General features: G+C 45.6%; 1 protein-coding gene across 1 annotated transcript in view; it reads left to right on the forward strand.

Moving 5' to 3' along the window:
- The window catches only part of LOC138977097 (lysine-specific demethylase 2B-like), a 60894-nt gene extending 45269 nt beyond the window's left edge, over positions 1-15625 (forward strand). Inside the window, exons 17-18 of the mRNA XM_070350007.1 lie at positions 12824-12866; positions 13118-15625. Coding sequence (XP_070206108.1) covers positions 12824-12866; positions 13118-14407 — 1333 coding nt within the window. The 3' untranslated portion in view covers positions 14408-15625. The remainder of the gene's footprint in view (positions 1-12823; positions 12867-13117) is intronic.
- The last annotated feature ends 2260 nt before the right edge of the window (positions 15626-17885 follow it).

The raw sequence follows: 17885 nt of genomic DNA on the forward strand, positions 1-17885 counted from the left end.
CCCTGCGCACCACGTGAGCGCCAGCATCCGTAATAATCATTCTCGACTTTCGACAACACACGGTGGACGTGTCCGAATTTCGCTCTCACTTTGGCCTTCACTTGCCTGCTCGTCCTTGAGACTAGCCGGTTCTTGGGGGTCTTCCTGTCCGTCTACCTTTTGGTGAGATCTTTCCTGTTTATGTTTGGTATAAATGTTGATAGCTTTGTGTTGAACACGCACGCAGAAGGTTTTTGTTCTGGGTGACTGTTTTTCGCCGGTCTTAAAATGGCCGACAACAAAGCTAAACGTGGCGCGAGACTGGAGGGTGACAAGGCTCTTAGCCTGGTTTAGAAAACTATACCTAAGAGTAGCCTAAGAACTTTGATTTGCCTATTATGCGGGTCTTAGATCCGTCAAACAGCACTTCTTTTTATGTTCCTATCCCTCCGAGGGCGGGTTCAGTTCTTTCACAGCTCGCTTCCCCTGTTGGGGTTAATCAGCCTTTAGGCTTCTTATAGACTTTTTGTTGGATCGTCGTCGGTGCGACTGATGGGGGGGGTGGCCGTGTGGCTATTCTTTCCCCTTTCTCTGCGTAAGAGGAATCAGTCAATGTCCTCCTTTTGGGGGGACTTAACGATGTTTTGGTCTGTATTCTCAGCTGTTTCAGGCGCGATCGGCGGTTCCCGCCCTCCCGTTCGTCAGCTTCGCACTGTGGTCAAGTGCAAATGGCCTGTTCGGTTCAGCCCGTTTTTTGCCTCTGGTGGCTCTGGGCTGTTCTCGAGCACCCCTTCCTTTTAGGAGGGGGGGCCTGCTCCCTGCCTGCGTCTAACCACTCTGATTACCGCCGGTACTTCACAGTGTGTTACGCAGCCCCCCGCCAATGGGGGGGGATAGGGGGGGCGCTCCTGCGTCGCACCGTCGCCTGGTGCAATCGGCCAGTTCGGTTCAGTCCTTTCTGCCACTGGTAGACTGGGTTGTTCGCGAGCACTCTCTCCTTTAGGAGAGGGGGCCAGCTCCCCGCCTGCGTTGGCCGCTTTGCTTGCTTTAAAAACAGCACTGCTGGGTCGGTCATGCAGCCCCCTTACCGTGAGGAAGGGGGAGTGGGGGGGCACGGTAAGTCACGGCCAGGGCTTGTCCCACTCTGCCCTTTGCGGGCAGGGGGCCGTGTTAGCTTCCCACCCTTTCCCGCCCCCTGGGCGCGTTCGGGTGGCGGCTTTCCAGGCTACGTTACATACCCCTTCTCTGCTCCATTTGGGGCAGGATGGGGGGGGGGGGGGGTATCAGTGGCTCACTCTTTCCCGCCCACCGGGCAGGATCGGGTGGGGGCTGGAGTAGCGTTCCACCCTTTCCCTCCCTCTGAGTTGGACGGGGTGGGCGCTGTTGGACTGTCTTCACAGTCTGTGCCTCAATTGTCCTGGCCCGACAATCGTTCGCCTCCCCTATCGGGGTGGGCGGGCGGTGGGCTATAGGACTACGGCAGGTGGACGGAGGGGGGTCGGCCGTTGCTCGGTTCGTCTCTCTCCGTCGCTCTTACTGCTGTGACGAGCCACCCTCCTCCCCATCTGGGGCATGGAGTGGCTCAGGCCTTTCTACACAGCGGGGGTGCTATGTACGGCTTTCCAGGCTACGTTACATACTCCTTCTCTGCTCCTTTTGGGACAGGTGGCTGTGTTAGCTGCCCGCGCTTGTCGCGGGTCCACCCTTTCCCTCCCTCTGGGTTGGACGGGGTGGGCGCTGTTAGACTGTCTTCACAGTCTGTGCCTCTATGGTCCTGGCCTGACAATCGTTCTCCTCTTCTATCGAGGCCTTTCTACACAGCGGGGGTGCTATGTACGGCTTTCCAGGCTACGTTACATACTCCTTCTCTGCTCCATTTGGGACAGGTGGCTGTTAGCTGCCCGCGCTCGTCGCGGGTAGCGGTCGCGGAACAATGAGCTTGACTCTCTTTTGTTCTCGGCAGGGTGTCTCGCACAGTGGTCAGGGAACAATGAGCTTTGCTCCGTTTTGTTCTCTGCACGGGCTGTGCCGGCTGTCTACCTGGGACAGGCGGAGACAGAATATACTCTTTCTCTCCAGTCTCCCATTCTTTGTATTCACAATGGTCTGCGGGGACTCGGCTATAGTATCACCTGGCCAGTGGTCATTGTCCTTAGCCAGCATAGGTCACCCCCCCCCCCCCCTCCTAGGGGTGGGTGAGTGATAGGGCTACTTGACTTTGGCAGGTGGACGAGCGAGGATCGGCCGTTTACGGCCGTTTCTCTGTTTCAGTCCTTACCCCCTCTAGGGGTTGCGGCTGTGCTGGACCACCCCCCTCCCCACTTGGGGTGAGTTGTGGTTCAAACCAGGTAGTCTGGTTCTTAGCACTGGGATGCTTCTCTCGCACAGTGGGTGGGGTAAGATGCGCCGGGCCCGGCTTTGTCTTGTTTCTCCACTCTATCTCCTTCTCGGCAGAGATCTGTGCCAGTTACCAACCCCTCTTCCCCCCACCTCTTGTTCAGGTGGGCGGTTTTGGGTTGGCAGTCAGAGACTGATCACGCTTTTCATCCACACTCTTGGCGGTGTTATCGGCAGGAGTATTTAGTGCGCGACCTCCCCGGTCTCCCCTCCTTTTGTGTTTTACACAACTGGTGGTTAGGTTCGGACTCCTTGTTGGAGGAGGGGGAGTGTATAGGGTTGCCTACTGGTTGTAGGCTTCCCATACATAGAGCGGCTGCTGTTGCAGTTTACTTTGTCCCGGATAGGTTGGGGGTGTCTCTCTTCCTTCCTCTTCCGGGATGGCTTTGGGTTTTCACAGGCTTTCTCGCAATTTGTTTCATTTGCTGAGTCTCCGGTGATTGCCTACCTCATGCCACACTTTTGGCTTGTTCCGCACCTTAGGATAGTGGTCTTCATCCTACACCTTTCCCGCTGCTTTATACGCAGGGGACTGCTGGCTTCGGGGTTTCAGGCTGCTTCGTCCTCACTTTTAGTGCGGAAGAAGATAGCAGGGAATTTTCAGGCTCAGGGTCTGATCCGCACTTTTTATTGCCAGGGGCTAGTTTCTGGCTTCGCTTACAGACCACAGGGAACATGGAGTTTTTATGATGTTACTCCTCCCTCTCCTCTCTTGAGGAGCTAGGATGGCATGGTTTGGAGTTTTCTGCTTTGGCTGAGACTCTCTTCTGTGCTTTCTTATAGGCAATCTTATCCTCCCTGAACGCTCTTTTGGGTTAGGGAGGATGCCTTGGATAAGGCTTTAGCCAGGCTGCTGGCAGCTTGGGCTAGGGTCGTCACTGAGCGGAGAAGTTTCTCGGTGACGTTTTAGGCCCACACTGTTTTTGCTTGGTGTGATCTCCTTCCTTTACAAGGGGTTTGATTTCATGCTGGTTGCAGGAAGCAAGGGTCAGGCTTTTTCGGGGGTTGTTAAGACCTACTCAATAGCTGGAATCTTTCCCTTCCTTCGTGGACCTCTGGCAGCGCATTTATGCGCTCCCGGTTACAAAGGGGTGTTTTGGTTCAGTGTCGCCTCCCTCTCTGCGGGAGGTGGGTCGGCATGGGCTAGAGCTTTCAGCTTTGGCTGAGATTTTCCTCGGTGCTCTCACATGAGCTTTCCTTCTGCGTTTCTGCACACAGGAAAGGGCTCGGTTTCTGGGGGTGTTGGTCTCTGGACTATCTCGGGGGCTGGTTGTGCTTTTTCAAGGTCAATCAGCTTGTCAGCTGCACTTCCTTTTGGTGTTGAACCAGGCTTTTTGCCTGGTGCTCTCAGTAACCAGGCAAAATTCCGAGCTGTCCTTATCCCAGGTTTTTTACCTGGGCATGCTGTTCGACTTTGTCTCTTGGAAGGTTTATTCTTCACACAAGAGAGAATAGGGAGGCTTTTAGCGCTTTTCACTGCCAGACTGGCACGAGAGCAGGCCTCTGCGGGGTCTTTAGACCCGATCTTCGGTCGGACGGTATCGATAGCTATGCTGGCCCTCTAGTCTTTCCTCAAGTTTTTTGGGGGGTTCGGCCTCACAGGTCTGGGACATGAGGGTCCTCCTCCAGAGTGGGTTCCTCCACGCCGGAAGGTGGCTGGAATCCTTTTGGATCGCTCAGGGGACTTTTTTCCCTAGCTTTGTTTCCCCCTGGACTTAGACCGCTTTTTGGATGCGTTTTCGTCTAGATGGGGCCTGCAATGGCGATTGCAGTCTTGAGGCTGTGATGTAGACGTGAATCCTTGGGCTTCTCTTTTGCCTGAGGTTAGGAGCAGTAGCTCTTAGTCTACTAGCCTTTCCTTTTTGGCTATTTACAGGCATGTCCTGTTGCATTCGGGCAATTCGTCTGTTGCTTCTTATGTGAACTAGCTGGGGTGAGCAAGTTCTCACTCCCTGTCAGACAGAGTATAAGGGATTCTGATTGGGTTTTCACACTAAATCATTTTCTCAGGGGAATTTCTCCCCGGCCAGCTCTGCGATCGGGCCGACTCGCTCAACAGGTCCTCTCAGGGCTTGCTCAGGGGTTGGCCCATCTGCTTACGGGTCTGGAGGCGTGCTGTTTGTGTTGTAGATCATGGGTTCTTACTCTGTTCTTTGGGCACGAAGCATATATTTCCTCCACTTTATCTGTGTATGCTCCTTGTTTGGCCTCTTTGGCCAATTGGGGATTTAGAGCGGGGGTGCAACTCCTTAGCGCCCCTCTCTCAAGCCAGGTGGTTTTTCACCTCTGTTTCAGTTTTTGGCTTTGGGCAGCTGGGCCTCTTCTTTGAGGTTCCGGCGTCTCGGCTATCTCAGCTGTTTTGAAACAAATAGGCCTCTCTTCTGTTGCTCATGGCGCTCTTGTGGGCATGATCAAAGGACCTTGTTTTACGAGGTTTAGAGGCTCCCCCTTGTTTAGCGCGTGGGACTTTGTTCTACTTACTCTGGGCCTCAGCCCTATAGGGCAGTGAGGCGCATGCGCTTTTGGGGTTTGCCAGAGGATGTAGCCTTAGGGCTTTTGGTTCCGTTTGTTCACGGTTTTTGGTCAGGTTTTGGGATTTCAGAAACCTGGTCAATATCCTCTGGTGTTTGATTCCCTCCTCTTGGGAGGATTCTCGCTCCGGGAGATTCGGATTTTCTAACTGTCTGGTTAGACTTTTTTAATCCATTTTTTTTGACGTTACTGTCTTTTGGAACCACGAGCTTTAGCTCAGGTTCTTATGTCTTTACAATGGAGCGAAAGAGACATCTTTTATTTGTCTCTCTCTAGGGGCTCTGCTACATTTATTGCCGTGTTGCGTTCTGGTCGCCTAGGCGAAGCTTTGCAAACGGCTTACTGGAGGTCAGATGATGTGTTCATCGGTTTCTATCTTTGGGATTTCTCCTGCACGCGGCTAGACGGCTCCAGTTCATTGCTGGTTTTAGTTGCTGCAGGGCAGGTTCTTACAAGGACATAAGTAGGTTCCCTCCACCTTTAGGAGGAATCTGCATTCATAAGAATTGGAGTAAGAATATGTGATTAAATCGAAAATTTTTAATTAAATTTTGATTTAATATAATATACTTACCCAATTCTTATAGTTAATACCCTCCCATCCGTCCCCGCTGGATTATGTCCTTGGGGGTTTGTTTGACTAATAGTCTCGAATGATTATTACGGATGCTGGCGCTCACGTGGTGCGCAGGGTGTTATGGGTAACCGAGCAAGGTCAGGCCATAGCAACGGCTATGGCGTCGCTTTTAGCTTGGTTACCACCCTACTAAGGGCAGGTAATTTGAGAAGTTTTTCGACATCTAGCATGTGGGACTAAAGTCAATGCATTCATAAGAATTGGGTAAGTATATTATATTAAATCAAAATTTAATTAAAAATTTTCGATTTCATCTAAAAAGGAGTTGGTGTTAAGTGAGGTTTTTTTAAAAATTTAAACCCCCCAATTTACAATACTCATCATGTGATTTCTGTTGTTTGTTGCTTGTAAGCGGAAAGTTTGTCCAATGCTCTCGTCACTATTCTGACAGGTTTTAATGTGTGTATTCCAACATTTTGTCAATGAAGACTGCACTGTACATATAGCTGCACCCCACCCCCCCCCCCCCCCCCCCACCCACCCCCTGGCAAGCCAACCTCTGCTACTGAGGCATTTGTGGTCAGCATCTTTAATTTTATATTCATGTGGTCGTAAGTCCCTTGTTTCTTTTTTTGCTGGGAGAAATGAGGTTGAATGGTTTTATGATTGGGTCAGGTTTTTGTTTCCGCTTCAGTTGGGTTGAGTGTTAGACTACAGCGGCAACAGTTGGTATTTGGATGCCTCAATGCTCAATTGTAGAAGAGTTTCTTTTTACTCTGAAAGTTTTTGTTGAAGGGTTTCATTCCAGTGCATCTGGTTCAGGTATTGTGGCCAAGTTGTGAGTTGGACAACTGTTGAGAGGTTTAGTGTTTGGTAATAGTTGTTTCACCATTTGCAGAACAGTAGTTGAGCTGATTTTTATGATTTTGTTTTGATTTGATTGTTGGTCGGTAAGTTTTTGAGGCTGTCATTTGGTGGGTTTGGGTTGGATAGCTGTGGCTTAACCCTTACAATGGTGCAATTCTGTAACACATGTTACATAGCCACTGGTGAATTAACAATAACAGAGAGAAAAATAACAAAAAACGGTCATATAGGTTTTCGCAGCCATGGGAGGTAATCGGAACCGACCAAACAGACTGAGCCAGTAGCGCGACATATGTCGTGACAACCAGGTGACATGACAACCAGGTGACAGTATACGTAAAATAGCGCGACATATGTCGCGACAACCAGCCTAAGGGTTAAGATAGATGCTGCAGGGGTTGACAAGGTACAGGATGATCAGTATGTTACCATTGCTGTTTTAGATTTACAAAAAATTAGAGTAAGAGGCAATATTAAAACATGCCTGCAGTTTTATTTTTTTCTTCTTCTTCGTTCATGGGCTCAAACTCCCATGGCTTTTACGTGTATGAACAGTTTTACCCCGCCATTTAGGCAGCCATACGCGGCTTTCGGGGGGAATTTTCGTTTAAAAAAGCTTCAGGTTGTCACTCATGTAAGGTAACTTTAGTGGGTGCGATTTTTATATCACCATTTCTTCTCACATTCATTCGCCTTTTTTAACTCATCCATTGAAATTTATGCAGTGATTTTGCTCGCATACGTTTCTCCTATTGTGGCCAGTAAATTTTTAAGTGTGTCATTGTATTGTATATAAGGGTGCATCTGTTTATATTTGTGTGTGTATTTTTATTTTTAATACCTTTCCCCTTAAAGGCACAGTAAGCCTCCCGCAAACCATCACAGATACTGTCAGACTTTTACACACAGTACAAACATCCTTTCATTTAAACACTCACCGCTTGAGAACATCCTAGGTGCCCTCCGTAAAGAGCGAGCAATTTTCAAAGAATTTATTTTTGCGTGGTTTATCTTACCCCTGAGCCATCGTGAACCCGTGTGATCCAGTTTCCATTTTTCACAATGTAGTCGTCAGTTAGTAATTTGAATGCGACTCGATGTGAGCTTATCTGCAATAGCACGTTATTATGTACCTCTGACTATGCACGAAACAAACGGCTGTGGTTCACAAGAACTCTAGCGATGGCTTTTGACTGTTCAGAGGAACTGGCGATAGGCATAAACCGTCGTCTGCTACGAGAACCACGACCTTGCGTGACCCTGCTTCCGGACTTTTCTTTTTTCAAACTTTGAATTGTACCGATCTTGTCTTGATGAAAAAAGAATTCTTTTATGATTTAAGAATGTTTGTGTAACAAGCTAGCTGTCAATTTATTATTTACATTTAAAAGTTAGGTCTAGCGCCAAAACACACCACGGTCCGATTGTCTGAGAGACAATCCGCAAATTAATCTTTAAAAATTGCTCGCTCTTTACGTAGGGCACCTAGGATGTTCCCGTTCGGTGAGTGTTTAAATGAAAGGGTGTTTGTACTGTGTGTAAAAGCCTGACAGTATCTGTGATGGTTTACGGGAGGCTTACTGTGCCTTTAATTCCCTTATTGTACATTTTCTTGCATAACATCTTGCTGTATTTTATTCAGTAGCAGATGCGAATGTTTGGGATAAAAGCCAATTAACCGATACAGAATGCGGTGTGACGATTCAGTGCTTAATTTACATGCATGTGGCAGTCCAACCAGTTCCCACACAGGATTATCTTACTGGGCTTTCATTTTCACGACCTGGTTGTATTACAGTGGAACTACCCTTTTAAGACACCCAAAATAAGATGCCTAAGACCTTGCTTTTTTGGATTTTCAATTTTGACGAGCCTCTAAAAATGCATGTTCATTTTAAGACTGACCCCTCCTTTTAATTAAAGACCTGACTTTCCTAGAATTTGTGAGGTCTTAAGATGGGGTGCCACTGTAGTTCACTCACTGTCAGCTCGGCCCCAAAGCATCCTACATTTTGTCTACATTTTCACTTTATTTTTTTAAACATGTGCATAAAGATCACCAAATGTCTGTTACGGGTATCAGATCCATATCCTTTGCAAAATCTACCATATTTATTCCTTTTGAAATGGGTTTATATCATCAGATCCCATGTTTTGTTTTTGCTTCCTTCGTGTGCTGGGACAGAGAGAGAGAAAGAGAGAGGGAGGGAGGGGGAGAGAGAGAGAGGGGGAGAGAGAGAGAGGGGGAGGGGGAGAGAGAGGGAGGGGGAGAGAGAGAGAGAGAGGGAGGAGGAGAGGGAGGGGGAGAGAGAGAGAGGGAGGGAGAGAGAGGGGGAGAGAGAGAGAGAGAGGGAGGAGGAGAGGGAGGGGGAGAGAGAGGGAGGGGGAGAGAGAGAGGGAGGGGGGGAGAGAGAGAGAGAGGGAGGGGGAGAGAAAAAGAGAGAGAGGAGAGAGAGAGAGGGAGGGAGAGACAGAGACAGAGGAGAGAGAGAGAGAGGGAGGGGGAGAGAAAAAGAGAGACAGAGGAGAGAGAGAGAGGGAGGGGGAGAGAAAAAGAGAGACAGAGACAGAGGAGAGAGAGAGAGAGGGAGGGGGAGAGAAAAAGAGAGACAGAGAAGAGAGAGAGAGGGAGAGAGAGAGAGAGAGTGCACTGAAAACAAGAAGTTAAGACTAATGTATCTTGACATATTTTGCGGGACTCGGAACATGTGTGTCAAGCGGCACTTCGCAAAGAAAGATCACATTAGGCTGTCAATTTGTTTAAAGCTGAAGTGTAATGATAATTGCTAATCAACTTGGATTTGAAAGAAAAAGGGCTCACCAAACAGCGTGAGTCCATCTTTGACAAGCCTGAATAATGTCCCCTGACTTTCGGATGTCCCACCTAGCTGGTTACCCAAGTTTTCCACTCGACATCCTTGTAAAAATCCCGAGCAGTTGAGGAAGTTCTCACCCTAACTTCATTCACCATGGCTTTAATTCTTTTGCTGGTAGTGAATAGACGAATTCAGAAAATACCTCTGTCGGTTTTGTATGGGTTGTGAGAGAGTTAATACCCTTGCTTTTAGGGTCAATGTCAAAAAAGGTCAATGGAGGGGCAAATCACTCGCGAGGGATGTGTGTGAAACACATAGACAGGAGCATCAGTGTGAATTTATTTGTGCAAGAAAATTCAAGGGTACTCACTCTTTCACAACCAAAACAAACCCAACAGAGTTATTTCCGAAAATCGTCTAGTAGCTGGTTCAAAAAGTGCAGTCAGAATCAGCTCGCTTCACAGGGGCGGGGATGTAGCTCAGTCGGTAGCGCGCTGGATTTGTATCCAGTTGGCCGCTGTCAGCGTGAGTTCGTCCCCACGTTCGGCGAGAGATTTATTTCTCAGAGTCAACTTTGTGTGCAGACTCTCCTCGGTGTCCGAACACCCCCGTGTGTACACGCAAGCACAAGACCAAGTGCGCACGAAAAAGATCCTGTAATCCATGTCAGAGTTCGGTGGGTTATAGAAACACGAAAATACCCAGCATGCTTCCTATGTAAACGGCGTATGGCTGCCTAAATGGCGGGGTAAAAAACGGTCATACACGTAAAATTCCACTCGTGCAAAAAACACGAGTGTACGTGGGAGTTTCAGCCCACGAACGCAGAAGAAGAAGTTGGGGCGCATGTTGGGAAACTTGAGTAGCACAGGTGTCACACACATGTGCACATCCGGGGACACATCCAGGCAATTCAATCAATGAACTTAGGCTGTATGGACTAACTGCTCTGGCTTCTCTTTGAAATGCTAGTTCATTAGGAATTAACGTTACACTATTATAGTTTTATTTCTACACTGTGCAGCAGTTAAAATATTGAAAAATCAAAGAAATGTTGTCGATATAGAACTGTTCATCTGATAACTCAAAATGTACTTTTTTTATTTTCACTCTGTTTTTTATTGTTCAAACTTACAAAGTTAAAATTGTCCTTCTTTTCTTGATGTTGAAAAGTTATTGTACTCAAACAGTTGCGTTAACAGTTTTATTAAAAAAAGTATTATTGTTCCAGTAATGTTCCACTGTATATATAATGCTCTTGTTTGTATTTTTAACAGTTTGATATATAAGAGTTTGGATTTGACTGTAGTTAACTCACTTAGTATGTTACCTAATGTTGGTAGTTTTCAAGGCTGACTTGAAGATACAGTTGTCACTAATATTTCATGACTATACAGTATACTTGTGAATATATCTTCAATCAGGTACATGATCGCAGCGGCGATGATACACGGATTTCAAAAGTAGAAGTGTCTTCGATACAATAATCTGCCAATTACTAATAATGTTATTTTCTAGTTTTCCTTACATTTTCTGCAGGACATTTTTATTAGAATTAGGAGTTTCTTTCACTAAAAGAACAAAATATTTTCAAGTTCTTTTGTGTTATAGTACAAAAAAGTTAGTGTTACAGCTATTTTTGTAAGATTTACTTTATAGAAAAGTAATTCAAAGTTAAGCTGAAGTTTGAAATAAAGTTGCATTCGTTTGAGAAAAAATCAAAACTGAAGTTGTGTGTGTGTTTATTTACGGATCTTTGAGAGTGTACACTTGTTAGTTCGAATGAATTGTGTGTTAACCTTCCAGAGGGTTGAATATACAATAATAACAAATGCATGAATATACAGTGGAACATACTGGTGGATTGATGAATCGTAAACGCTAAAATTACATACCTCATTATATGAATACTTATTCATGCTTGCTTTTGACATCTGTGTTTACAAGAACAAAATATTTTGTTAATAACTTTTTGACTGCAGATTTTCTGTTTCAATGATGAATAAAAATGTAGACAAAGTAGACATATTGACACAGTTTTGAACAAAATGATGTAAATGTGTCGATGATGAAAGAAGTTTGCATTTTTATGTATTCTTCTGGAGTAGTAATGAATGTGTGTGCATTCATATTCGCTGGTCGCTGATAAAAAAAAAACAGTGTCATTTTTTCCCTCCCTAGGTATTTCCCTAGGTAATGGGGAACAAATTAAATCATCATTCAAACGTAGCATCCTTCTAGTGTAAGCAATCTTGTCACAAACAAAGATCTGTGCAGGTTTTTACATGAGGTAAGAGCATCATTCCATTTGGACACATACCAATAATCAACAGCGTATTACAGCTGTCTGTGCAGTGTCGGAATTTTGTGCAGAATTAATTTCACAGACTGACTCTTATTGTGTCAGCTACCAAATTAATTCAGGAAAAAATGTCTGCTCTGCACAAGAAGCAACTACGGTAGGCTGTTAATTTTTGGTATGTGTCCAATTGGAATGATGCTCTCATCACATGCAACAAGCTTAGACAGATCTGTGAGGGTTGACATGTGGCGTGTATGGCTGTATTTTGTTCTGAATTGTACAGACATCAGTAAAGGCAAGCATGAACTGAAGTGTAAACAATGTTGAAGTTTAGAAAATCTGTCTGAGGAGTTTGAGGATTCTGCTCAGTCAACTTGCTTTTTGTTTTGTTTTGTTAATTCTAAATGTCTCTTGGCACACATGTTCCATGCCAACCGGCATAACGGGCAGTAAGTAAGTAAGTAACACATGTTCCACTGTTTTAAATGCATTTGTGGGTGTGTGTGTGTGTGTGTGTGTGTGTGTGTGTGTGTATGAGTAAAAGTGATTACAAGATGCAGAGGCTACTTTGTGAATAGGAATTAGCAATTAGAACATCGAATCATTTTGACAAACAATGCATGTCTACATTTTCACATGAATCTCCCTCATGCATACACACATAATGTCACACACACACACACGCACGCACGCACGCACGCATGCGCGCACGTGCACACACACATACACACACACACACGCGCGCGAACACACAAAACCAATTATCTAACAAGCCGGCTAATCACTGAACAAATAGAAAAACTTTGATGAGAGAAAAACAAGAAAACACACGAGCACAAGAAATTGAAACAAAGATATTCAAACAGCCTAACATCGACCAGACTCCCAAAAATCATGCTCTTTCACCCACAGCAATCAGAAGATTTACCTGCACATGAATTTTGGAGTTTCATAAATGGACCTGATGTGAAATACACTTTTTCCTGTAACTTGTTTTCTACATTGCCTGCGGTGGACTGGACCCTGTGTTTTTGTACAATTTAATTGAAGTTCAATTTTTTCTCAAATTTTTTAAATGAATCATTGATTTTCTTGTTGGGGGGGGGGGGGGTACCCATTTCATGGTTCCTTCATATGATAATGCTAACAAGCTTGTTGCACTAGGAGGCTACAACTACAAGGCAGCCAAGCTGTGTCACAGTTGAACTTGGCAGCTGCTACTGAGTTTTCTGTTTGATGGCCTGTGTAATGTGTATGCAGAAAGCATATAATTTGTCTTCAGTTTTGCAGCTCTGTCATATGGCTTATCTACATTGTTACACAGTTATTCATGGCTTATCCCCACTTTTGCAGCACAGTCACAACTCCTTTAGACATCAGCCAGAGAAGTCCCTTGGTTGGTCCGGTGTCAGAATAATGTGACTGGGTGAGACATGAAGCCTGTGCTGCGACTTCTGTCTTGTGTGTGGCGCACGTTATATGTCAAAGCAGCACCGCCCCGATATGGCCCTTCGTGGTCGGCTGGGCGTTAAGCAAAAAACAAAAAAAAAAAAAAAAGAGAAGTCCCTCCCTCCACAATGCTGGGTGGCAAGAATGAGCCGTTGACAAGTAGTGGTTCCTGGCATTACTCTCTTCACTTGCTTGCAGGGTCACTCACGAGAAACGGAGCAGGACCCAGACTTCAGTGGACGCAGGTCGCGAGGTCAATCCCCGTCAGTCAAAAAGCTCCGTCCCCGACGGGACAAACTCTCAGAGGAAGATGGCGCCAGCTCAGCCAGAGCCAGCCCCACCCCCGGTCACTCGCGCTGGGAGGCCCGGCGTAACCATGACGACCAGAAAGCCAGCACCAGTTCACGGCCGAGCGGCGGTGGAGGGGGTCAGTCAGGTGGAGCGGGTCCTTCGGGAGGGACGGCGCGAAGTCGAGCAGGGACTCCGGACAAGATAGGCGTGTTTCAGGGAATCGGGGGAGGTCCCGGCACGAAGCCTCGCGGCCAGGAAGACGGCTCCGGAACGGCAGTGGACAGAGATCCCAACGTCATCAAGCAGACTTTCGTCGTGCGCCCCTTGGCTCTCCCCCCGCCCCCAGAGACGGTGGTGACGGTGTCCGGCAAGCCTCACCGCCTGGAGCGAGCGTTGTGGATGAAGGTGTTCTCCTACCTGTCCCCTGCGGACCTGTCGCGCTGCCTGCAGGTGTGCAGGGTGTGGAACCGCTGGTGCATCCACCCCAGCCTCTGGACATTGGTCAACCTGTCGCGTACCCACGTCAAGCAGACTCACCTGTGTGGAGCCGTCCTTCGCCAGCCGCGACACCTCAACCTGGCCAGCGCGCACGTGTCGCAAAAACAACTCGCCTGGCTGGTGGCACGCCTCCCGCAGCTGAAGAACCTAACCCTGGCGTCCCAGCCCTGGGCCACCATCTGCGCTCTGTGCTCCCCGAACACTCCCCTCCTGCGCTCCCTCATCCTCAGCTGGGCCACGGGAGTGCTGCCGGCTTGCTTCCAGGAGCTGATCGAGCCTCCGGTGGGAGTGCGTCCTGGCCTGACTCCCAGCCTGTCCCGCCTGCACCAGCTGAGACACCTGGACCTGAGCGGGACGGAGGTGGGGGACACCTCCCTGGCCCTCATCTCCACCCACCTGGGGCTGCTGGAGACGCTGGACCTGCGCGCCTGCATGCGTGTGACGGACGCTGGCATGGAGGGTCTGGTCAGTCAAGGCCGGCCGCTGCTCATGTCTCTGCTGTCGCTCAACCTGTGTCGCTGCCTGGGCCTGTCCGACAAGTGTCTGGCGTCCCTCACCTGCCTGCAGCGACTGCGGCGTTTGGATATAAGTCGTGTGCCGCACATCACCCGCGCCGCGTGTTGCCACTTTGTGCAGAACTTCACGTGGCGCACGATACACATGGTGCAGCCTGCTGTGTTCGTTGCTGTTGTGGAGTGAAGGATACTGGTAGGATGGCTGGGTGCTGGTAAGACTGTCGTTATCCGTGTTGTTGGATGGAGTGAAGGGTATAGGAACAGTCTTTTGTTTTAATCACTTCTGGTGAAGTTGACATGACACACTTCTGGTGAACTTGACATGACACACTTCTGGTGAATTTGACATGACCTATTGTTTCTCATTGGGTTGTATCGTCCAGAAACTGGAAGCGTTACAATTCAGGATCACTGAAAGAAGTTTGTCTTTTCTAGATCACTTCTGGTGAACAGTATGCGCCCTGACATTTATCATTGGGCTTATCATTCAAAAACTTCAAGTGTTGTTACAGTGTCGAACTATCATTATAGGTGCTGTTGGATGCAGTTTAGGGCTTGAAAGAAGTTTGTCTTTTCTAAATCACTTGTGGTGAACATGACATGACCAGTTTTATGTTGTATTATCAGAAAAGTTCAAACTTACACTGTAGAATCATGCACAAAGACACTGTTGGAATTGGATGCAGTTAGGAAGGTCTTCTTTCGACCACTTATGGTGAACATGAAACACTGACCTGCCTTTTCCGTTATACTGTACCATGGCGTCATCACCTGCTACATATCTTAAGTATGTTCGCTTCAAAATTGTTGGAAAAGACTGAATTTTTTCTTGAATCTAAGCACGGCCAGTGATGTTTAGTGAGCATGACATAGGTTTTTTCCCGTTGCGCACACTGTCCAGAGGTACACTAATGGCATGTCATGCGTGTGTATGGTACCAAAAGACCATGTTCGCAAATAATTATCAGGTTTTTATTGGTTGTGAATAAGTGAATACTCTTGCTTTTATTGAGGCAGTCTTTCCCATGTGGCATTATGAGCCTGTCACTAGCAAGGGGTGTGTCTGAAACTCATTGACAAGGAGCAAGTGGGGAAAGTTTGCCTCGATAAAACTAAAAGGAAGTGTATTCACCCTTTTACAACCAATAAAAAGCCAACAGTGATTGCCGGAGTTCGGCTATTACACTGTGTTAGCTTGAATAGAGCGACTAGTGATGATAGACTTGTAGCATTTTGAATGCTGGAACGATGGATTTAAACCAAAAAATTGGCTTGTGACATTTTTGAACATGACATGGCAAATCATGTTTTCAGCTATAAATCACCCTTACACAACACAACACAAGTTTTTGATTACATTTTGGCATCTAATAAACCAGTAGCTATTTTGGCTGCAAAAGCATGACGAGTTAAATATATATAATTATGTGGAAGAGCATGGAATGTGACTGATAGTCTGAACTAAACGGGTTTGCTGCAGTTGTGATGATGATTCTGATAAGTTGTGTATACTGTATCGCTGTGAATTTCTTAATAACTGGACGTTTATGACGTTTCATCTCGAAATTTGTGTCTATAGTTCTGTTCCGGAATGACACAAGTGGATGAAAAAACGTACACCGTCTGTGGGTGTTATTGTAACTGTTAATTTAATCACTGAAACTGAGTTATCAACAATGCCAACTGACAACAAGACTTAATATGCCATGGATCAAACTGGCAGATCTGATTGTGATACTGGGTGTGAGAAGTTTTTGGCCTTCCCCTAGATATTGTGTGTTTAGCTGTGCTTTTTTTCTTTTTTTTTCTTTTTTTTGGGGGTGAGGTTCTTTTGTACTTTTCATATGCATATTCTTAGCCATGTGGGAAAAAACATTTAGTACTTACGCAGAAATATTGTGTTCATTAATTAAAGCAGTTCTCTCTTTTGAATGTTTTAGGTTTTATGGCAGACTTTTTGTAGATTTTGTTATTACACGTACATGCACTTGTTTTTTTTTCTCTTGTTTTTTTCTTTCTTTTTGGGAATCAGCTTTTTTTTCAATGAGATATTAGGGCTTACAAACGGAGATGCTTTATTTTACGATCTTATAATATCAATAACAGCTCATTATATATTATATTAAGTATACATTATATATCTATGTTATACAAAATATAAAACAGTCATTCAGTTTATTAAATAAAATCCCCCCCCCCCCTATTTTATCCACACACACACACACACACACGACTGTTTTTTTTATTTTTTATTATTTATTTATTTATTTTTTTTTGCATGAGAGTATTGTTAAATGTTAATTACACATTAACAAGCTTCCATTTGAAACTTCGAGGTCTTCATCGGAGATTGACGCCCGACAAAAGCTAATAGTGAAGCCCGACGGAGCGAAGCGACGGAGGGCTTCAATTAGACTTTGGGAGGGCGTCAATCCACGATGAAGACCGAGAAGTTTCAAATGGAAGCATGTTAATGTTATTGTAATTCAATCTGACGACGATCTCTTTCCTGCTTTCATGCGGTTGTAAACAGACAGAATTGGTTCTGTTCTGTTCACACACTACTTTCAGCCCACCTACCTGCAAGGGTCAAGTCCCAAGAAATATGTCTCTGTATTCCTATCGTATCACTCAGACTGCTCCTGTTTTGTTTTCTTTCACACACATTTTCCCTTCTTATTTGACGGGTTTCTGGACACCAAACTCTAAAACAAATTCTTTCATCATAAAAGCGATCTTTGAAATTGACTGACGTAGTCCGGAAGAATTCATGCATCAACTTACATCACGTATTTGACGTCATCACTTCGCATACCTTATGGTCTCGGTATTTCGTTGGCCTTCATATTTCCTACTTGTAAAATGACCCTCAAAGCTAACCGAGACTAGTCAGGCGGTATAAATGCGCCTCGCCAGCAGGTTGTTAATGGATTTTTAGCGAGTGGCTATCGACAATTAGTCACCGGTAATTTTTAATGAGTTGGGGCATTCTGACCAATCACAGGATCTGTTTCATTGAAGCGCAAACTTGATTGAATTACAATTTATATTTATTTGTATTCATGAGTGGGCAGATAGTTTTATTTTATTGTTTTCAATTTACTCAATTATATTATATAAATGTTGTGATGTCACAAATGTTTGCCAGGCAGGTTTTGGGTACAACTACAAGAGGTGTAACCTGTGATATAGAACATGGTTTGAAAGAGTCTCCTATTATTATATGTACAGTGTATTATTATGTATTTTTGATGTATTTTGTGTGTTTTTGTTTTTATCAGAGTAGAACAGGAAGTACAAGAGAGAGAGTATTTCATACAGATTTATACATACTTTTGTATATTGAACAATTTTAACTGCTAAAAATTAATGTTAATTTTGTGATGTCTTAAAGTCTTTGCAATACTACTATAGTCTATAGTCTACTGTATTTTAGTGCAAAATTGACAGGAAGTCGTCTTCATGGGGAAAACTAGCACAAAATGATGTGTACATTGTATACAGTACACTTTTGAGGCCTTTCACTCAGGTTTGGAGTAGAAGTAGTTTGAAGGTCAATTTTTAACGTGGGTATGTATGTATCAATAATAATTGCATACACTAACAGGGTTCGTACAGAGTCCTTGAACCCTGGAAAACTCCTTGAAAATTGGAAAACCATT

This window comes from Littorina saxatilis, linkage group LG9 (genome assembly GCF_037325665.1).
Source record: "Littorina saxatilis isolate snail1 linkage group LG9, US_GU_Lsax_2.0, whole genome shotgun sequence".
NCBI lineage: Eukaryota > Metazoa > Mollusca > Gastropoda > Littorinimorpha > Littorinidae > Littorina > Littorina saxatilis.